This window comes from Bubalus bubalis, chromosome 4 (assembly GCF_019923935.1).
Source record: "Bubalus bubalis isolate 160015118507 breed Murrah chromosome 4, NDDB_SH_1, whole genome shotgun sequence".
Classification (NCBI taxonomy): domain Eukaryota; kingdom Metazoa; phylum Chordata; class Mammalia; order Artiodactyla; family Bovidae; genus Bubalus; species Bubalus bubalis.
The window spans coordinates 79,024,705-79,048,548 of NC_059160.1; the positions used below are offsets into that span (position 1 = coordinate 79,024,705).

Below are 23,844 nucleotides of genomic sequence, written 5' to 3' on the forward strand. Positions count from 1 at the left end.
AAATAGACAGATGTTGGTCAAAGGGCATAAACTTTCAATTAAACAAGTAGTAAGTTCTGAGGATCTAATGTATACCATGGTGATTACAGTAAAAATACTGAATTTTATATTTGAAATTTGCTTAGAGAGTAAATCTTAAATGTTCTCACAACATACAAAGATATAAATGGTAATTATGTGAAGTGCTGGATGTCAAAATTAACTTGATGCTGGTAGGCATTTCACAATGTATACAACATTATGTTTTATACCTTAAGAAAATTATATTATATAATACAACCTAAATATAAAAATCTTTCATTTGTCAATCATACCTCAATAAAGTTGGAAAAGAGAATAATAAAGAATAATATATGGCATATTTTCATGAGGCTTAAAACTCATAAAACAAATTAATGATTACTGGGTTTATAGCTGAGAGACATTTTCCTCAACTATGTCATAGAAAAACATGATCTTAATTAGATCATGGCATCCAGTCCCATCACTACATGGCGAATAGATGGGGAAAAAATGGAAACAGTGGCCGATTTTCTTTTCTTGGGCTCCAAAATCACTGTGGATGTTGACTGCAGCCATGAAATTAAAAAATGTTTGCTCCTTGGAAGAGAAAAAAACAAAACAAAACAAAAAAACAGTCAATCCTAAAGCAAATCAACCCTGCATATTCATTGGAAGGACTGAAACTCCAATACTCTGGCCACCTGAGCAAAGAGCCCACAGACTAGAAAAGACCATGATGCTGGGAAATATTGAAGACAGGTGGAGAAGCGGTTAACAGAGGATGGGATGGTTAGATTGCATCACCAAGTCAATGGACATGAGTTTGGGCAAACTCCAGCAGACAGTGAAAGACAGGGAAGCCCAGTGTGCTGCAGTCCATGGAGTTGTGAAAAGTCAGACGTGGCTTAGTGTCTGAACAACAAGAGTCACAGAAAGTTCAAGTAAGTCACCATGATGAAATTCAACATTATTTTAAAACATTTTAAGGTAGAAACACAGAATTTTATAAATTTTACAGTCAGTATTTTGTATCTACCTCATCAGATCAGATCAGATCAGTCGCTCAGTCGTGTCCGACTCTTTGCGACCCCACGAATCGCAGCCCGCCAGGCCTCCCTGTCCATCACCAACTCCCGGAGTTCACTCAGACCCACGTCCATCGAGTCAGTGATGCCATCCAGCCATCTCTGTCGTCCCCTTCTCCTCCTGCCCCCAATCTCTCCCAGCATCAGAGTCTTTTCCAATGAGTCAATTCTTCGCATGAGGTGGCCAAAGTACTGGAGTTTCAGCTTTAGCATCATTCCTTCCAAAGAAATCCCAGGGCTGATCTCCTTCAGAATGGACCGGTTGGATCTCCTTGCAGTCCAAGGGACTCTCAAGAGTCTTCTCCAACACCACAGTTCAAAAGCATCAATTCTTTGGTGTTCAGCTTTCTTTATAGTCCAATTCTCACACTCATTGCTTTGACTAGATGGACCTTTTGTTGGCAAAGTAATATCTCTGCTTTTTAATATGCTGTCTAGGTTGCTCATAGCTTTTCTTCCAAGGAGCAAGAGTCTTTTAATTTCATCACTGCAGTCACCATCTGCAGTGATTCTGGAGCCCAAGAAAATAAAGTCTGTCACTGTTTCCATTGTTTCCCCATCTATTTGCCATGAAGTGATGGGACCGGATGCCATGAACTTAGTTTCTCAAATGTTGAATTTTAAGCCAACTTTTCCCCATAATATTATTTAATAGTTTTAAAAAATGAGCTTCCTTTTATAATGTAAGTAAATTTCATGCCACATGCACAGGGGAGAACAGTTCATCTTGCTTTATCAGTCAGAAGTGAGTAGGTTATATGGAGATAATAAAAGAACCCCAAAATCAAGTGCCATACACTAGGCTAATTTGCTGCTCATGCTACTGGTCCATCTGAGGTCAGTTGTGATTCTGCTCCACCTTGTCTGTACTCTGGGACCAAAGCTAATGGAACACCTTCTATTCTGGGACACTGCCAACTTTACTGCAGAGGGAAAAGGGGATATGGCCAATTCTTTCTCTTAAAGTTTTAGTTTAGAAGTGACACAGATTGGTTCCACTTCCATTTCCTTGGCCAGAGCAAGTCATGTGGATAAGACTGAATGCGCCATGGACATCTAATCCTTCCTGAGACAGTACAGCAGATATTTTGAACAATAATACATTCAAACACACTTGTCATGAACAGAAGATAATTAAAATAAAAATGGAATAAAAAAGACAATGGTATTAATTTCCAGTTAGATAATGTTTCCTTCCAAGTGTTAAAATCATGGCATGGTAAATTATGTCAGCTGGAACTTCCCTCGTGGTCCAGAGTCTGTGCTCCCAATGCAGGGGCCTGGGTTTGACCCCTAATCAGGAAACTAGATCCCTGTCACAACTGTTTGCATGCCGCAACTAAATATTTTGCATGCTGCAATGAAGAGCGAAGATTCTGTGACATGACTAAAGCTGTTACAGCCAAATAAATAGATAAATATTAAAAAATAATGCTAACTGATTTTCTTCTTAATATATTTTAAGGAGAATTGTATCTCTATATATGGTATAACATCATGCCCTAAGTATTATATAAAATCATTTGCCTAAAATCATTCTGTTTAGTTGCCCAGTTGTGTCTGACTTTTTGTGACCCCCTGGACTGCAGCATGCCAGGCTTCCCTGTCCTTCATCATCTCCTGGAGTTTGTTCAAACTCTTGTCTGTTGAGTCAGTGATGCCATCCAACCAATCATCCTTTGTTGTCCCCTTCTCTTCCTGCCTTTAATCTTTCCCAGCATCAGTGTCATTACCAATATGATTTACACATCTATGAAAATACATCTACAAAAGTCAAATCTAAATAAGGCTCTCTGAAACTGTGATCGAAGTACATGCAATTCATGTCTCTACCCTTATCCTCATATAAAAAGTCCTACAGTTTTCTTCAGTGAGAAGAAAACTCACAGACTACTTTTCAGATGATACAAACTGAAGAAGAATTTCTAAAAATGAAGAAGGTAAAGGAAGTGACTAGAAATGGAAGGTTTTGGCTTCAGATGAAGGATAGTCAAAACATTCTGAACATTACTACTTTCTTATATAAAGCTGTTAAACTGTGTTTATTGTAATTAAATGTCAACCAAGAAATTGGACAGACTAACATCGAGGAGGGAGATGAGTTATTCACAAATGTTTGTTGTTTTCTGATTTGCACACTTTGCAACATAAACAGCAACAGAATCTGTAATATAGATAGTCACTAAAACCAGGAGAGTCTTAGCTTCTGGACATGAGAAGAACCAAGAGGCATACAATCTCTGAAATTATTTATGGATAGATAGAACATATAGTATACAGCTACAGATCTTAAAGGGATTAATCTAGCATAATGACTATTATTCAAGCAAAAGCATTTAAAAAAATGTAGCTTAAAGAGGAAAATTGTGAGGCTGTCATCACTCTGATAACAAAACCAGACAAAGATATCACACACACAAAAAAATTATAGGCCAATATCACACATGAACCCAGATGCAAAAATCCTCAACAAAATGCTAACAAACCTAACATGAAAGTGAAAGTCACTCAGTTGTATCCTACTCTTTGCAACCCCATGGACTATATGGTACATGGAATTCTTCAGGCCAGAATGCTGGTGTGGGTAGCCATTCCCTTCTCCAGGGGATCTTTCCAACCCAGGAATCGAACCCAGGTCCCCCTCCTTGCAGCAGGATTCTTTACCAGCTGAGCCACAAGGGAAGCTCAAGAATACTGGAGTGGGTAACCTATCCCTTCTCTAGTGGATCTCTCTCACCCAGGAATTGAACTTAGGTCTTCTGCATTGCAAGCAGATTCTTTACTAGCTGAGATACCAGGGAAGCCCTAAGGTAGCAACATATTAAAAGGATCATATACCATGATCAAGTAGGATTTATCACAGGGATTAAAGTACTTTACAATACTCACAAATTAGTCAATGTGATACACCACAGTAATAAAATCAATAAAAACCATATGATCATTTTACTATATGCAGAAAAAGATTTTCATAAAATTCAACATCCCTTGATGGAAAAAACTCTCTAGGAATTGGGCATAAAATATAGGGAATATATCTCAACATAATAAAGGCCATGTATGATAAACCCACAGTTAACATCACAGTCAGTGGTGAAGAGGTGAAAGCATTCACTCGAAGGACAGGAACAAGACAAAGATATCAACTCTCACGTAGTTTTAGAACTCTTAGGCACAGTAATCAGAGAAGAAAAAAGTAAATAAAAGGAATTCAAATTGAAAAGGGAGATGTAAAACTGTCACTATCTGCAGATGGCATGCTATTATAGATAGATTATACATGATATTACACATATTATACATAGAAAATTCTAAAGGTGGCAGCAGAAAACTACTGGAGCTCATCAATGAATTAGATAAAGTTTAAGGGTACAAAATTAACATACAATATGGCACATTTCTATATACTATATATTTCTATATGTATATTTCTATATGTATTTCTGGGGCTTCCCAGGTGGCCCAGTGGGTAAAGAATGCTCCTGCCAATGCAGGAGATACAGGAGATTTACATTCAGTCCCTGAGTTGGGAAGATCCCCTGGAGGACAGCATGGCAAGCTGCTCCAGTATTCTTGCCTGAAGAATCCTGTGGACAGGGGAGCCTGGTGGGCTGTAGTCCACAGGGTTGTAAAGAGTCAGACATGACTGGAGCGACGAGTAGGCATATTTCTATTCTTGGATTGGATAAATGAATATTGTTAAAATAGCCATACTGCCCAAGGCAATCTAGAGATCCACTGCAATCCAAACTAAATTATCAATGGCATTTTTCACAGAAAAGGAGAAAAAATTTTTTATATTTGTATGGAAACACAAAAGATATCAAAATTAAAGCAATCTTCAGAAAGAAGAATGGGGCTGGATGAATCAAGCTCTCTGACTTCAGACTATACTACAAAGCTACAGTCCTCAAAATAGCATGGCACTGGCACAAAAACAGACACAAAGATCAATGGAACAGTATAGAAAGCACAGATATAAATCCATGCACTTAAGGTCAATTAATGTCCAACAAATGAGGCAAGAATACACATTAGAGAAAAGAAAGTCTCTTCAATAAGTGGTGCTGGGAAAAATGGACAGCTACATTTAAAGAATGAAATTAGAAATTCTCTAACACTGTACACCAAAATAAACTCAAAATAGATTAAAGACCTAAATGTAAGACCAGATACTTTTAAACTCCTAGAGGAAAACAAAGGCAGGACACTGTTTGACATAAACTGCAGGAATATTTTCTTTGGCTCTGTCTCCTAGAGTAAAGAAAAAACAATAAACAAATGGGATCTAATTAAACCTAAAAGCTTTTGCACAGTAAAGGAAACCACAAATAAAACAAAAAGATAATCTATGTGCTGGGAGAAAATATTTGCAAATGATGCAACTGATGAAGGATTAATTTAAAAAATATACAAACAGCTCACATAGCTCTATAACACAAAAACAAGCAACCCAAACAAAAAATGGGCAGAAGACTTAAACAGGCATTTCTGCAAAGAAGACATACATATGGGTAACAGGCACATGAAAATATACTCAACATTTCTAATTATTTGAGAAATGTAAACCAAACCACAATGATGTATCACCTCACACTAGTCAGAATAGCCATCATTAAAAATCTACAAATAATAAATGTTGGTGAGGGTGTGGAGAAAAGGTAACCTTCCTACACTGTTGGTGGGAATACAAATTGGTGCAAACATTATGGAGAACAGTATGGAGGTTGTTTAAAAAACTAAAAATAGAGTTACCATATAATACAATACTCCCACTCCTGGGCATACATCTGCAGAAAATGCAAATTCAAGAAGATAAGTACACCTCAATGTTCATAGCAGCACTAGTCACAATAGCCAATACTGGAAGCAACCTAAATGGCCACTAACAGATGAATGGATAAAGAAGATATGGTGTATATACACAATGGAATGCTACTCAGCCATGAAAAAAGAATGAAATTATTCCATTTGCAGCAATATGGGTGGCCCCAGAGACTACCATACTAAGTGAACTATGTCAGACAAAGACAAATATCATACAATATCACTTTTATGTGAAATCTAAAAGAGTGATACAAATGAACTTATTTTCAAAACAGAAACAGACTCACAGACTTAAAGAATGAACTTATAGTTGCTGCGAGAAGGATGGGGAAAAGAGATAGTAAGGGAGTTTGGGATGGACATGTTCACACTATTATATTTAAAATAGATAACCAAAATGACCTACTGTATAGCATAGGAACTCTGCTCAATGTGGCAGAGTTGGATAGGAGAGTTTGGGGGAGAATGGATACATGTACATATATGGCTGAGTCCCTTTGTTGTTTACCTGAAAATATCACATTGTTTGTTAATCAGCTATACCTCAGTACAGAATAAAAAGTTTAAATAAAAAACAGAAAGAGATGTGCATATGTAGAAAACAAACTATGGGTATCAAAGGGGAAAGGAGTTGGAGGGATAACTATGGAATCTGAGATTAACAGACTACTATAAACAAGACCTATTGTACAGCACAGGGAACATATTACGTATCTTGCAATAACTTAAAATGGAAAAGAATCTGAAAAATAATATATGTATGTGTGTATATATATATATATATATATATATATAATTGAATCACTTTGCTCTACACCTTAAAGATTATAAATCAATAAAAAATTGAAAATTATAAAAACCAAAATTGACTAAAGAATTCTATATTAGATTCTTTGTTACTTCTCGATGCAAAATAAATGCTAGGAAAGATTAACGTTGAACTATATTGTTATTAGTTTAGGAGCACAGCATGAATATTTTAAATCCTTTTAAATATGAATAACTAATACAAATATCAATCTTGTACATAAGATACTGATATAGCTTGTTTCTATCCTTTATTGGGCCCATCCTTGCATGAAATATTCCCCTGATATCTCCAATTTTCTTGAAGAGATCTCTAGTCCTTCCTATTCTATTGTTTTTTCCTATAAAGGACAAAAAGAGTAAGGATCTAACAGAAGCAGAAGAAATTAAGAAGTGGCAAGAATATATAGAAGATATTCACAAAGGTTTTAATGACAGATAACCACAATGATGTGGTCACTTACCTAGACTGGACATTCTGAAGTGTGAAGTCAAGTGGGCCTTGGGAAGCATTGCTGTGAACAAAGGTATTGGAAGTGGTGGCATTCCAGCTGAGCTATTTAAAATCCTAAAATATGAAGCTGTTAAAAGTGCTGCACTCAATATGCCAGCATATTTGGAAAATTCAGCAGTGGCCATAGGACTAGAAAAGTCAGTTTTCATTCCAATCCCAGAAAAGGGCAATGCCAAAAATGTTCAACCTACCACACAATTGTGCTCATTTCACATGCCAGTTTGGTAAAGCTCAAAATCCTTCAAGCTAAGCTTTAGCAGTATGTGAACTGAAAACTTCCAATGTATAGTTGAGTTTAGAAAAGACAGAGAGAGAGAGATCAAATTGCCAACATCTGTTGGATCAGATAGATAAAGGGAATTCCAGGAAAAACATCTACTTCTGCTTCATTGACTACACAGAAGTCTTTGACTGTGTGGATCACAACAAATTGTGGAAAACTCTTTAAGAAATGGGAGTACCAGACCACCTTACTTGTTTCCTGAGAAACCTGTATGTGGGTCAAGAAGCAACAGTTAGTACTGGACATGGAACAATGGACTTGCTCCAAATTGGGAAAGGAGTACATCAAAGCTGCATATTGCCACCCTACTTGTTTAACTTCTTTGCAGAGGACATCATGTGAAATGCCAGGTTGGATGAATCACAAGCTGGAATCTAGAAATATCAACAATGTCAGAAATGCAGGTGATATCACTCTAATGGCAGAAAGTGAAGAGGAACTGAAGAGCCTCTTGATGAGGGTAAAAGAAAAGAGTGAAAAGAATGGCTTGAAACTCAACATTAAAAAACTAAGATCAGGGTATCCAGTCCCATCACTTTATGGCAAACAGAAGGGAAAAAAGCAGAAGCAGTGACAGATTTTCTTTTCTTGGGTTCCAAAAATCACTGCAGACAGTGCCTGAAGCCATGAAATTAAAAGATACTTGCTCCTTGGAAAGAAAACTATGATAAACCTAGACACCATATTAAAAAGCAGAGATATCACTTTGCTTGCAAAGGTATGAATAGCCAAAGCTATGATTTTTCTAGTAGTCATGTATGATTGTGAGAGATGGACCATAAAAAAGGCTGAGTGAAAAAGAATTGATGCCTTTGAACTGTGGTGCTGGAGAAGACTCGAGAGTCCCTTGGACAGCAAGAAGATAAAACCAGTCAATACAAAGGAAATCAACCCTGAATATTCAATGGAAGGACTGATGCTGAAAGTGAAGTTCCAAAACTTTGGCCAACTGATGCGAAGAGCCAACTCATTGGAAGAGACCCTGAGGCTAGGAAAGACTGGAGGCAAAATGAGAAGGGGGCAGCAGTTGGTCAGATAACATCACTGACTTAATGGACATGAATTTGGGCGAACTCCAGGAGACAGTGGAGGATAGGAGAGCCTGGCGTGTCCATGGGGTCACAAAGAGTTGGTCATGACTTAGTGGCTAAACAACAACAGCATATTTTGTTAATGATAAAATAAATTCCTGTTTCTAAAGACAAAACTGATAAATGTCTTTACAGATTAAAACACAAAAGGTGATAAAGGGGAAACTTCCTTTTGGTATTTGGTCTACTTCCATATTGTCAATATTATATACTGTCACCATAGAAATATTGCTTCCCTAGTATACCAATGAATGTTTCAAGGAAATGTGCTAAATATTTCTTCCAATAATTATCAAATACATACTTTACCATGTGTAAAATAGCTTATGGGAAGTTGCTATATAATGCAGGGAGGTCAGCCTGGTGCTCTGTGATGACTTAGAGGGTGAGCTGTGTGGGTGGGAGGAAGGCAGAAGATGGAGGGGATATATGTATAGCTGATTATGTACAGCTGATATATGTACAGCTGATTCATGCTGCTGCATGGCAGAAACAAACACAACATTGTAAAGCAATTACCCTCCAATTAAAAAAAAGGTATTTTTTCATGTAGTATGACTACAAGTAATGCATAGTATGCATATCAGGAATACATGATATTTATTTTTTTAACAACTTTCTGAGTGTTTTCATGAGTACCAGGTAAACATTTAACATTGTTTATTAAAACCATATCACTCCCATTTTTCCTTTAGAGGTTTCCTTTCTTGGAAATAAGTCAGAATGCAGATGATATCACTAAAATAAAATGATGGGAACATTGTATCCTCTCATTTGGAACTTTGGTACTTTCAAACTCATATAATTTCTGGTGATGGCAGCCTTTTCCAGTTTTAAAAAAATAATTATTGATTGAATTGTCTGGTAAGGCACTGAGGGATTTAAAATAGTGCAGGATATGAACACTGGAATTTATCATCTAAGAGAAAAGATACATCCAAACTCAAATCACTATCATATAACACAATATAATTATCATATGTTAGACAGTTAAGTGCTAGAGGAAAACAGGGGATATAATAAGCATTGTTCTCAGAGGCTAATCAAAGAGACTGCAAGGAAAAAAGGTGATATCTGATCTGGGCAAAAAATAATCCGAAGAAGTCAGAGGCAGAGATTCAAAAGAGAGAGGAGGATAAAGCCTAGGCAGAACGCACAGAATGAGGAAAGGCAAAGAGATGGGAAATCATAATGGATATTAGGGTGATAGCAGGGGGTTTTGACTGACTAGAATTCTATAGAGAAGAGAGGTGGGTGGTTGGGAAAACAGGCTGGGTGTTGTATCAGAGTGCAGCTTTGAGAAAAATATCTGCTGAATGAATACAATTAACCAGGAATCAGCGCAAGTTAGAACAATGAATTGCCAAATAAGGATCTATCTAGCTATTTTGATGTATCTAATTACAGAGCGAACATGTTATATTATAGGAAACAAACACTGAATCAGCACATTAAGCAAGTATCCCTAATTAGCAAAGAATCAGGATGTTTGAAGTTCCAGAATAGAGTATTTATATTTTTGTGTATAGAAAGCCAGGAGAAAAGGAGGTGGATGAATAGACATAGACAAATAAATAGAAAGTATTCTAATGTACTTATCTGTTGGTGGTGGTTTAGGTGGTTTAGTCGCTAAGTCGTGTCTGATTCTTGTGATCCTATGGACTGTAGCCTGTTAGGCTCCTCTGTCCATGGGATTCTCCAGGCAAGAACACTGGAGTGGGTTGCCATTTCCTTCTCCAATGCATGAAAGTGAAAAGGGAAACTGAAGTCGCTCAGTTGTGTCCGACTCTGAGCAACCCCATGGACTGCAGCCTACCAGGCTCCTCCAGCCATGGGATTTTCCAGGCAAGAGTACTGGAGTGGGTTGCCATTCCCCTCTCCTACAGACACATACATACACAAATACATATATGCTGTGCAAATTATAAGTGTGCAATTTCAGTATAATTGAAAAAATTATACTATATCCTTTTTTTTTTCCTTTTAAACATTATTTTAAAGGCTCTTAAGTTTTTTTGGTAATGTAGGGTTCTTTTTGTGTTCATTCTTCTGTCTGTCACACATGGTAGCTTTTTTTCATAAATTGATATAGTTTAAAATTTTTTACTTCTATCTCATATTTTCTTTCGATGGAAGTCTCATACATCCTGGGTTCTGATAACTGCATGTTTGCTAAGTTAGCTTTATGGATATCTCCAGTTTGGGACCCACATTTTTATTTTTTACTATTCATGTTTCTCAACTGATGGCTCCCCTTCACAAGGGCAGTATGAAATTAGAAGCCACATTTCCCTATAGTAAAGGCTTCTGGTTTTGCTTTCACATGTGTGACACTGTTTCAACTCAAGGTCCCAAGTGGGTCACAGAGAGTTTTGCCCAGCACAGTCCAACAGATTTTCTTGCCTCTGTTTCAGAGGCTAGGTGGCCCATCATATTTCTAGAGGCAAGACTTGGAGTTTTGCCTTCTTAGCATCTAAAACACTAGCCTCTCACCTTTTAGACTGCCTTCTGTTCTGATATTCTTGTATACTGTTGGGTTTCTACATGGGCTTTTGCTGCTCTCACTCTCACTGGTAGCATTTGGGCATTTCTCTCAAGTTCAGCTGTGAATTAAACCTATATTTGTCTCTGTGTGGGATGCATGTGGGAGATGCAGAGGATGATGGGCAGGAGGAAAGATTTTCTATTAGTTCAGTGTACTGAATTTTCTAGGAGTATGTTAAATGATTTTAACACGGGTTTTCCTTTTTAAAAGTTTTTAATTGTAAAATACACAATACACAAAATTTACTATCTTAATTATTTAAATTTTGAATCATTTTAAACTGTATAGTTCAGCAGTAAGTATAGTCACCTTATTGTGTAAGCAATTTCCAAAACTCATTCCATTTTCCAAAACTGAAACCCCATAACCATTAAACAAAAACTCCCTATTTCCTTCTTCCCTCTGCTTGTGGCAACTACTATTCTTCATGCTTCCTCTATAAACCTGAGTACCCTAGGTACCTCATGTTAATGGAATCATACGATATTTGCTCATTTCACTCATCATCTTGTATTCAAGGCTCATTCATGTTGTAGTAGCCAGAATTTCTTTTCTTTAAATATGTATAATTGTATGTATATACAGTTTGCTTATCCATTTGTCTGTCAAGTAGCATTTGAGTCGCTTCCAGCTTCTGGCTATTGTGAACAATGCTGCTGTTTTTTACATTATTCAAATAAAACTTCAAGGCCTTATTTTCAATGCTTTTGGATGTATACCCAAAATGGAATTATTAGATGACATATAATTCTATCTTAAATTATGTAAAAACCGCCACACTGTTTTCCGTAGTGGCTGCACCATTTTATATTTCTATCTACAGTGCATACAGTTTCCAATTTTTCCACATCTTCCGCAACAATTATTGTTTTATTTTTCTTTGTTATTTTTTTTTATCCTAAGGCATCTGAGATAATACTTCATTGTAGTTTTGACTTGCATTTCCCTAATAATTAGTGCTGTTGAACAGTTTTTCATGAGCTTTGTCATTTGTATATCTTTTTTGAAGAACAGGGATAAACAAAAAATTTTTTGATTAAAATATAACAGGCTTTCCCTCAGTGGTAAAGAATCCATCTGCAATGAGGAGATGCAGGAGATGTGGGTTCAATCCCTGAGTTGGGAAGATCCCCTAGAGGAGGGCCTGGCAACTCACGCCAGTATTATTGCTTAGAGAATCTCATGCAAAGAGGAACCTGTCAGGCTACATACAGTTCATAGCGTGGCAAAGACTTGGACAAGACTGAAGCAACTGAGCACATATGCTCACATGGAAAAGCATACTGATTGACAAAGTTTTATTTCAAATTAATTGTAGTTAATTATAAGGACAAATGCTTTTCGTTATGTTGAGATAAAAATCAGCATACTCTTCATCACGAATTGTATTACCCTTCTATCTGATGTTTTTTAGGAAACAGCTACAAATAGAGATTCTTTGCAGCTGAAGATGGAGAAGCTCTATACAGTCAGCAAAAACAAGACCTGGAGCTGACTGTGGCTCAGATGATCAGCTCCTTATTGCAAAATTCAGGCTTAAACTGAAGAAAGTAGGGAAAACCATTAGGCAATTCAGGTATGACCTAAATCAAATCCCTTATGATTATACAGTGGAGATGATGAATAGATTCCAGGGATTAGATCTGGTAGACAGAATGCCTACCAGAAAAACTATGAAAAAACAGAACAACTATGGATGGAGGTTTGTAACATTGTACAGAAGGCAGTGACCAAAACCATCCCCAAGAAAAAAATATGCAAGAAACCTTCTTATGTGAATAATGCAAAGAAATAGAGGAAAACAACAGAATGGGAAAGAAAAGAGATTCCTTCAAGAAAACTGAAGATAACAAGGGAATATTTCTTGCAAGGATGGGTACAATAAAGGACAGAAAAGGCAAGGATCTAACAGAAGCAGAAAGGATTAAGAAGAGGTGGCAAGAATACACAAAAGAACTATTCAAAAAAGGTCTTAATGACTCGGATAACCATGATGGTTTGGTTACTCACCTAGCCAGACAACCTGGAGTGTGAAATCAAGTGGGCTTTATAAGGATTACCACAACAAAGCTAGTGGAGGTGATGGGATTCCAACTGAGCTATTTCAAATCCTAAAAGATGTTGCTATTAAAGAGCTGCACTCAGTATGCCAGCAAATTTGGAAAACTCAGCAGTGGCCATAGGACTGGAAAAAGAGTTTTCATTCCATCCCCAAAGAAGGGTAATGCCAAAGAATGTTCAAATTACTGTAAAGTTTCACATGCTAGCAAGGCAATGCTCAAAATCCTTCAAGCTAGTCTTGAAGTATATGAAGTCTTGAAGTACGTGAACTGAGAATTCCAATGCTTTGGCCACCTGATGTGAAGAGCTGACTCACTGGAAAAGACCCTGATGCTGGGAAAGATTGAAGACAACAGGAGAAGGGGGAAGCAGAGGATAAGATGGTTTGATGGCATCATTGACACAATGGACATGAGTCTGAGCAAACTCTGAAAGATAGTGAAGGACAGGGAAGCCTGGCGTGCTACAGTCCATGGGATCACAAAGCATCAGACATGACTTGGCAACTCCAACAAAAGAGATCCATGATTATGTCATTGCATTGCCTCAATACTTGTCCCCAAAACATCTATAAATAGTATATCTTGAATAGGAATCCAAGGTAAAGGTAGATTTTTCCCTGAAAATTCCATTCTAGGTAATTGCATAAAACCTATCAACAAAATAAACAAAATTATAATGAATGCTATTTTATCTACAATTGGAGAATCTGTTGTAGGAATTTTTCATGATAAACACATCCTGCATTTTTTGTTTTCTTTGTAGGATAGATTGAGGTAACCCAGCATGGTGACCAAGCTAAGAGGAAGATTGCTGCTCAGCACAGAGAAGAGTGAGAAAATCTGTTTTCTTTCTAAGGTGGGAGTTAAAGATTTTTGGGTTATTATTCTATTAATAATATTCCACAAGCATAAAAGTTTCTTGTATATTTTGTTTAGTTCTTTGTATTTTTTCTTCTTGGGTATTATCTATTTTCACTTTTCTCTAGTAGTGGGTGTAGCCCAGAAATAATGGTACAAAAATATAAATAAAATCTAAAATAGGTGTAAATAAAAGAAGTAATACATATTTCTATTAAAAAGTTGTAAAGTTTGTTAGTTGCAAAAAGAATAAAACTCTTATTTTGAGACCACCGACCTATAGACCTTCTTGTGAGAAAGAGATAAACATAATTTTAGTGTCCCCATAAGTTTTTAAATTAATTCTATGAAGTACAGGAAACTACAAACAGTTTGAAACTGTTCATAATTCAAATTGTTTATAATTCTTGACTAGAAACTTTCAGACTTCTTCTATTGAAAAAAATCAAAAGGATTAAAACTATAAAGTATTACATTCAGAAATAATTAATCAATTAACTTCCTAATAAAGCTTGACTAATGAAAAGCATACACTAGATGTTTTTAAAAGAAGCTCTTTCAAGTTTTCATTTTAAGTAATAATTGTATTTCGTTTACATATTTCTTTTTAATCAGTGTATTTACAATATGATCTGGATTTTCACTCAATATCATATAATTTACTACTATTACTTTGGAATAATTCCATAATAAAATGATTAATGACAACAGCATAATTATTAATAATGATACATTATGCTTTCTGGCTCCTAGGAGATATAAGCACTTTATTACAGATTTCATTGCCTTCCCCAGTATTAGGAGGCAGACAGCATGAGAGCATGGTAATCTTTTTTTGAGAATTTAAAATGCAAAAGCCATGTCAAATAATATTTACATGTTTCTGTATCCATGAATATGAATGTTAGCTCATAAATACGGGATATTTGTTCTACACAAATGCTTCATTTATGTGCCTACTCTAAACCAATGGGCTCTGTCATAAAGAGAAAGATTCACAGTTTCTCATACATGTCCATAATTACCAACTTTATCCTTATTTTGTTTAATTTCTCTGACTTCCAGAAATGTACAATATGAATTAAAGAATTTAAAATGATAGCAATTCACTGTGACTTCACAATTTTATGTCTTTCACTTAAGTTTTAGAGTTTGGAAATTATTGGTGTAATTAAAAAATACCCAGTGGGAGAAACTACCGTGGCAATATTTAGCGATACTTGCCTCAAGGTCCAGACTCCTGTAGCTTATTACAACAGAGTTGGGTCTGGAATTTGGATTTCCTGAAGTCTAGGCTTGAGTTTATTTGCTAAGTTTGTGAAGCATACAGTTGGAATATTTTTACCCACTCTCATCAGAAAATGTTGCAAAGTATTGTAAAGAACAAAGATTCTTTAAAAGAAGACCAATTTAAAAGAAGTAGAGTGTGTAAGAGCAGTCATTCTGTAAGTTTAAAAATAAGTCTCAAGCTGAAATTTTATTGTATATTCTTATGGTATGTAGTGAGCAACATACCTGCCCCAGGCTGCCTCATTTGTGGATGCTTTATTAACTGGAACACAGGAAGAGTCAATGACGGTTGATTTATTCATCTGATAACAGAAACCGCAGTCTGGATCCAACATACATTCGTTACAGTAACTGTAAAATGAAACAAGTTGTAGTCATGTTAACAGAGACAACTGATGCTCAGCACACACTGTATTCTATGCGCTCCCCTGCATTTTCCACTCTACTCTGCAGTAAGCTTGGGGCCATGTGACTCGGTTTGGCTCTGGCAAATAACTTGTGATAAGGCAGGTGAGAACTGGCTGATTTCTTCCATCTCCCCCTACTCTGGATGCAGCAACTTTGGAAACCACTTTGAAATGTAGGTGGACTGGATGTGCAATATTGTATGTAGAAGAATTCCAGTCTGCCAGCAGCAAATATACTTTTGCTTTCCTAAGCCACTGAGATTTGTTACCAGAGTATGGACTGGTCCATTTTGAACCAGCTGCTGCTGCTGCTGCTAAGTCACTTCAGTCGTGTCTGACTCTGTGCGACCCCATAGATGGCAGCCCACCAGGCTCCCCCGTCCCTGGGATTCTCCAGGCAAGAACACTGGAGTGGGTTGCCATTTCCTTCTCCAATGCATGAAAGTGAACAGTGAAAGTGAAGTCGCTCAGTTGTATCCGACTCTTAGCGACCCCATGGACTGCAGCCCACCAGACTCCTCCATCCATGGGATTTTCCAGGCAAGAGTACTGGAGTGGGGTGCCATAGCCTTCTCCGTTTGAACCAGCTACCTGGTTCCAAACTGTACCAAAGCATTTACTTCTCTTAAATGTTTACATCATGTACTGTATCTTTTAAAAAATGGAATTTTTTCCTAAAATAGATCATGAAATAGAAAATTCAAAGAATGAAAAAAAAATTACATCTAGAGCAAAAAGTTAAAAAAATAAAAATGCCACCACCATAAGAATGGTCAGAGTTAACATCCTGGGGGATACTTGTACTTTTAATAAATATACATTGAAAATCAACTATGTTTGTATGCTTAATTAAAAGAAGTTGTAACCTTTAAAAACTGCATAAATTTTTCTGAAAAAGAGAAAAGAAAAAAGGTTGGTATAGGCGAAAAGGCTAACTTTTCCCATCCACTGGTTGGATTACAGAGCCATTATCAACTAATTATCGCTCACCTAACAGCAATATCCTAACTTCAGGAAAATTTTAAAGAGGCAAAATCCTTTAGAGGGCAGGGTTTTCCAACATAAGCCAACAGTGTGCTTGTAGAATGAGTTTCCTCACTGTCATACTATTTGCCAGACAAACCTGGAACACTTTATACACAGTAGGCACCTATAAGGTATGGAGACCCTAAGATGAATAAATTAAAGTCCCTGCTCTGCTCCTTGGTAGATAAAAGGCAAGGATAAGAAATAGCTATACCTCCTAATAATGATGATATGATAGAAAAAAGAAATACTCTAAAGGCAGAGACCTGATTATTTGCCTGTAAGAATGGGGGATAATTTCAGAGATGATATTTGAGCTGGATCATAAGAGAAATTTACCAGGGAAAGAAGTAGAGAGAAGAGTATTTCAGGGAACAACTTATTACATAATTTAAGATAAGTCAGTACAGCCTTATTAAATATCTACTTTGTACAAGTAATTACACAGTGGGATGTGGGAGAGAAATAGGGTAAAGACTAATGCAAGCTATCTGAAAAAGACATGAATCATCAAAATCAAAATACTTCTTTGATGCATTTAGCCAAATGGAAAAGACTGGCATTGTTTAAAAGTTAGCCCACTGCCACTCTGTAAATCTTTACAAATAGTCTATTTTTAATGAGACTTTCAGTTCAGTTCAGTCACTCAGGTGTCCGACTCTTTGCAACCCCATGAATCACAGCATGCCAGGCCTCCCTGTCCATCACCAACTCCCAGAGTTCACTCAAACTCATGTCCATCGAGTCAGTGATGCCATCCAGCCATCTCGTCCTCTGTCGTCCCCTTTTCCTCCTGCCCCCAATCCCTCCCATCATCAGGGTCTTTTCCAATGAGTCAACTCTTCGCATGAGGTGGCCAAAGTACTGGAGTTTCAGCTTCAGCATCATTCCTTCCAATGAACACCCAGGACTGATCTCCTTTAGGATGGACTGGCTGGATCTCCTCCAGTCCAAGGGACTCTCAAGAGTCTTCTCCAACACCACTATTCAAAAGCATCAATTCTTCGGTGCTCAGCTTTCTTCACAGTCCAACTCTCACATCCATACATGACCACTGGAAAAACCATAGCCTTGACTGGACGGACCTTTGTTGGCAAAGTAATATCTCTGCTTTTCAATATGCTATCTAGGTTGGTCATAACTTTCCTTCCAAGGAGTAAGTGTCTTTTAATTTCATGGCTGCAATCATCATCTGCAGTGATTTGAGCCCCCCCAAAAAAATAAAGTCTGACACAGTTTCAGTCGTACACTAAAAGCAAAAAAAAAGAGGTCTTTCAAAGCCTACCAAAAGATCAATATACTTTAGAAAGGTGATAGAGTATTGTGAACCTAAAATTGTCCGCACCTACGATAAACAGAATAAAATAGAAATCATGAGAGGTACTCTGAGCTTCTCGCTTTAAGAACTAGACTAGGCTAATTTGGAAGGGAAGATCATTCCTACTAGTATTTTGTTCATTTATTCTGCCCATATGAAGTAGAATTAAAACCCCTGATGGTTTCAGTGGCTTTAAATGATAATTATTTGGGAAATGTCAATTCACCCATTTGTAGAGAAATGGCTATTTAAATTTTTTGAAAAATACTTATTTCCCATAAAAGGCCCAAAGCCAGTTTCCTATTGCATGTGCATATCAGACATACGAGGCATTATCCATAATGTTTCACCTCCTCCATCACCTTTTCAAACATCAACTCTGACCACAACCTCCAATTATTTATTCTATCTTCCTTACTAGAAGATCATCTGCTCTGCCATGATCATTCATTTAACAAATACAATATATTACACTTACTCTGTGCCAGGCACTATTCCAGGAGCTGGGACTTGTTAGTGAATAAATATGATGTTGACTTGTATACTAGACCTTATGACAACCTCCAGTTAATTGATTTGCTCCCTATTCATTAGCTCTTTCCTTTTTTTCTCTTTTTGATTTTTAAAAAAACTTTATTGGTGTATAGTTCATATACAATTTGTGTGGGTTTCTGGTGTACAGCAAAATGACTCAGTTATACATACACATATATTCTATAGGCCATTACAGAGTATTGAATAGAGTTTGTTGTGCTGTAAGTAGGCCTTTATTAATAATCTATTTTATATACAGTAGTATGCATATGTCAACCCAAATCTCCCAATTTATCCCTTTTCCCCTTATGAGAGGGGTGATTTTTATTTTATTAAAAAATTTTTTTTCACATGTATACCATTTTTTTAAATAGTAAAATATGTTCATCAGTTTTCACAATCAATAGCTAGACTAAAAATAAAAGATAATTATAATTGAAAGCCATATGGGAACATGATTAACCTAACAATATAAAATAATTACATACAGTTTGGGGGGTCAAGCAGAGTGATGTGGTGAGTGGAAATACATACACACATGTTTTCATCTGCCCCAGGCAGTCTATGTCTTTTGGTTGGTACATTTAATCCATTTAAATTTCAGGAAATTATCAATAGTTATGATCTTATTGCCATTTTCCTAATTGTTTTGGGTTTATTTTCTGTTGGTATTTTTCTTCTCTTGTGTTTCCTGCCTAGAGAAATTCCTTTAGCGTTTATTGTAAAGCTGGTTTGGTGGTGCTGAATTCTCTTAACTTTTGCTTGTTTAGAAAGCTTTTGATTGCTCCATCAATCTGAATAAGAGTCTTGCTGGGTAGAGTATTCTTGATTGTAGGTTCCTCCCTTTCATTACTTTAAATATTTTGTGCCAATTCCCTTCTGGCTTATACAGTTTTTGTTGATAAATCAGCTGGTAGCCTGATGAAAATTACCTTTTATGTTATTTGTCATTTTTCCCTTGTTACTTTTAATATTTTATCCTTGTCTTTAATTTTTGTCAGTTTGATTACTTTGTGTCCTTTATCTATATTCTGTTCTGTGGCAATGATTTCCACCATTCTGACCTCCAGGTCATTTATCTGTACTTCTGCCTCAGTTACTCTGCTATTGATTCCATCTAATGTATTATTCACTTCTCTTTGTTTGTTCTTTAGTTCTTGTAGGTCTTTGGTAAACATTTCTTGCACCTTCTCCATTGTTTCCCAAGATCCCGGATCATCTTCACTATCATTATTCTGAATTCTTTATCTAGAAGGTTGCCTATCTCCATTTCATTTAGCTGTTTTTCTAGGGTTTTATCTTTTCCCTTCATCTGGAACATAACTTTCTGCTTTTTCATCCTGATTTACTTTCTGTAATGTCTTTTTTGTTCCAGCTGCTGTGGGACTATGGTTCTTCTTGCTTCTTCTGTCTGTCCTCTGGTGGAGGAGGCTAAGAGGCTTGTGTAAGCTTCCTGATGGGATGGACTGGCAAAGGGAAAAACTAGGTCTTGCTCTAGCAAGCAGGGCATTACTCAGTAAAACTTCAATCCAATAATATGTTGATGGCTGGTGTTGCATTCCCTTTTGGTACTTGTTTGGCTTGAGGGGACCCAGTTCTGGGGTCTATGGGTTCTATGGTAGGGTTAACAGTGAACTCCAAGAGGGTTTACACCAAGGGAGACCTTCCTGGCCTGTTGCCGCCAGTGGCCCTGTCCCTGTGGTGAGGCCTTGCCAACCCATGCCTCCACAGGAGACCCTCCAACACTTGCAGGTAGTTTTGGTTCAGTCCCCTGTGGGATCACTGCTCCTTTCCTCTGGGTCTTGGTGCACACAAGATTTTGTTTGTACCCTCCAAGACAGGAGTCTGTCTCCCCCAGTTCTGTGGAAGTCCTATAGTCAAATCCCACTGGTGTTCAAGGTCAGATTTGCTGGGGACTTCCAGTCCCATTGTTAGATCCCCAGGCTGGGAACCCTGATGTGGGGTTCAGAACTTCTATGAGTGGGAGAACTTCTTTGGTATTATTGTTCTCCAGTTTGTGGGTTACCCACACTGCAGATATGAGATTTGATTTTATCGTGATTGTGCCCTTCCTACCATCCTGCTGCAGCTTCTTCTTTGTCTTTGGATATGAGGTATCTTTTTTTGTTGGGTTCCAGAGTCTTCCTGTCAATGGTTATTCAACAGCTAGTTGCAATTTTGGTACTCTCGCAGGAGGAGATAAATCTACATCTTTCTACTCCAACATCTTGAACTGGAAGCAAGCTTTTTTCCTTTAGTTCTGTCCTTAGCTAGCTTATTGCCCATGACTCATCATTTCAATATCCTAAATTTCCCTGCCTATTTATCTTCTTATCTTACCCATCTATTATATGAATGTCAACATTTGCCTTTTCTGTGCCTTTACACACATACCCAACGCAATTGAAGGAATTACACAGCAGGGCAGATCAGTAGTTCCTCTATAACATACTACTACCAGCCTCAACAGGATCCTCAACAGCCTAAAATTCTTAATAGTTTTCCCTAGTCAACTCCATTGGAGGACTGTTTCAACCATTTGGCACAAAAACTATTCCTCAGATCTCCAATGCTTCATTTCTCCTTACTCTCTGCAAAGGAACTCACCTCAAGTTTTATAGAGAAACAGATGAAAGTGGCAAAAATGAGAAATTTATAACTTTATAGCAAACCATTCTATTAATACTTTCCTATTTGTAAAGAACCCAATGCAGGAGGAGCAGGAGACTCAGGTTTGATTGCTGGGTCAGAAGATCCCCTGGAGGAGAGCATGGCAACCCACCCCAGTATTCCTGTCTGGAGAACCCCCAGGACAGAGGAGCCTGGTGGGTTATAGTCCATAGGGTTGTCTGTCCAAAGAGTCAGACACAACTGAAGCAACTTAGAAGGCACGCACACACTCCAGTTACAATGAGAAGCCGTTCTTCTCAGCTAAGGTCATCTGGGCTTTCATCCATTCTATCTCCTCAGGGCATCTCAGACCTGATTATTGTCCCTTCTTTCTCTTAAGATAGAGCATTAGATTTTTCATTTTTATATCTTTCTCCTTTTAAATGTAGGCATTTATAGCTATAAATTTCTCCCTAAGCACTGCTTTAGCTGCATCCCATATTTGGTGGGGTATGTCTTCATTTTCACCCATCTCAAATTATTTAGTAATTTTCCTTGTACTTTCTTCTTTGATTCACTGGCAATTGAGGAGTGTGTTATTTAATTTTCACATGCTTATAAATTTCCTAGATTTATTTGTGATTTCTAATTTCACCCAATTGTGATCAGAGAACATATTCTGTATGATTTTAATCCTTTTAAAATTTACGTAGGCTCATTTTGCAGCCTAGCATATGACCTATCTTGGAGAATACTTCTTGTACACTTAGGAAGAATGTGTTATTCTATTCTTGGGTGAAGTATTCACTCAGTGTCTGTTAGATTTAGATGGTTTATAGTTAATATACTAATCTTACAACATCGTAACCTGTTGGTTTCTAACCACTTAACTTTGCCCACATCCTGGAAATGGTAATCTGGAACAGGAGTCAGCAAACTATGGCCCTTAAGACAAATATAAATCAGCCCATTTTAAAAATAAAGTTTTATTGAAACATAGCAATGCCCATTTGTTTACTTATCTATGAATGCCTACAACTTAAAGGGCAAAGCTGAGAAGTATAACAGAATCTATATGGCCTGCAAAGCCACAGATATTTACTATCTTACCCTTTACAGGAAGTTTGCTGATCCCTGACCTAAACCACACATACAGATTTTTCATTCCTTTCCTTCAAGATTTCTTTCTTATTCCTAGAATAACTGTTCTTTTTCCCAGAGGCCTCCCACACTCCTTTCTTCCTGACACTTCACTGACTTCACAGCTTTGAGTCCCTCTCTGTCAGACTTTCATGTTAAACCACGTTAACCACCAGACCCTGAACGTTTTTGTATTTAGATTCTATTGCCTATAAACTTTTATGTCTGGTTCTTTCTAACCATCTTTGTTCTTACTTTCTATATCTAAATTGCTCTGCACTGGTGGAGAATTAACATAACCAGGAATACTGGTAACACTATACATGCACAGTGTACAGCTGAAGCTGGATCTTCACTGCTGCAGGGAAACGTCTGCTGCTGCTGCTGCTGCTAAGTCGCTTCAGTCGTGTCTGACTCTGTGCGACCCCATAGACGGCAGCCCACCAGGCTCCCCCTTCCCTGGGATTCTCCAGGCAAGAACACTGGAGTGGGTCAACACGGCCTTCTCCAATGCATGAAAGTGAAAAGGGAAAGGGAATTCGCTCAGTCGTGTTCGACTCTTCCTGACCCCATGGACTGCAGCCTACCAGGCTCCTCCACCCATGGGATTTTCCAGGTGAGAGGACTAGGGTGGGTTGCCATTGCCTTCTCCTAGGGAAACGTCTACCTGCTCTCAATCTCACAACTGTTATCCCAAATGCCCACAACTTTCCTCCAATCCTAATCCTTATTCCCTCTTACAAATCTTTTAGATTTAGGTCTTTCTTGCTTCCCAGTAAAAACTGAAGGGATTAGGAATGAATTTTTTCAACTTTAAATTCAGACTGAACAAAGATATCTATAGCCACAGCTATCCTCACCTCTCTTCCCCCAGGCTCTGAAAAAGAATTGTTCGTTCGAAGGTCAACATTCTACTAGAACTTTTAATCTTACTCCCCTTGGCCTTTACTGGGACCAACACTTTATCCCATTGGTTATTTTCTTCTCTTTATACATTCAGTCCTCTCCTAGAACTTATCCCATAGTTAATATGAGGCTTTTCTATATTAAAAAAAGGATGAAAATTATCTTTCTGTACTGCTTCACATCAGTTCATAGAGGTCAATCAATTTCATCAATCAGTGTTCAGTTTCATCACCATCTCAGGGAGTGGGCCACTGTTTGGGAACTGAGGTGGCTGACTGATCTGGACTGTAGAGTCTCTCAGACTCCTGGAGGCAGAGTATGATTTCCTACCATTCCCTTATCCTTGACCTGGAATATATATTTTTCATCATATGGACTATCTTATGGCAAAATTCTCCCAAATGTAACATTTCTAACTTGGACTTGACATTTGGAAGATAACAAAAAACTTTAAATATCCTGGGGAATCTGCTAATTGACCTTTTACAGAAAGCATATATCATAACTATGAGTTTAACAAATAGGATTGAAAAAAAG

General features: G+C 37.4%; 1 protein-coding gene across 4 annotated transcripts in view; it reads right to left on the minus strand.

The window, feature by feature from the left end:
• The window catches only part of SLC2A13 (solute carrier family 2 member 13), a 531,951-nt gene that overhangs the window by 99,826 nt on the left and 408,281 nt on the right, over positions 1-23,844 (minus strand). For all 4 annotated transcript variants that reach the window (XM_025283988.2, XM_025283989.2, XM_025283990.2 and 1 more), the window contains one exon: positions 15,592-15,717. In XM_025283988.2, the coding sequence (XP_025139773.1) occupies positions 15,592-15,717 (126 nt within the window). The remainder of the gene's footprint in view (positions 1-15,591; positions 15,718-23,844) is intronic.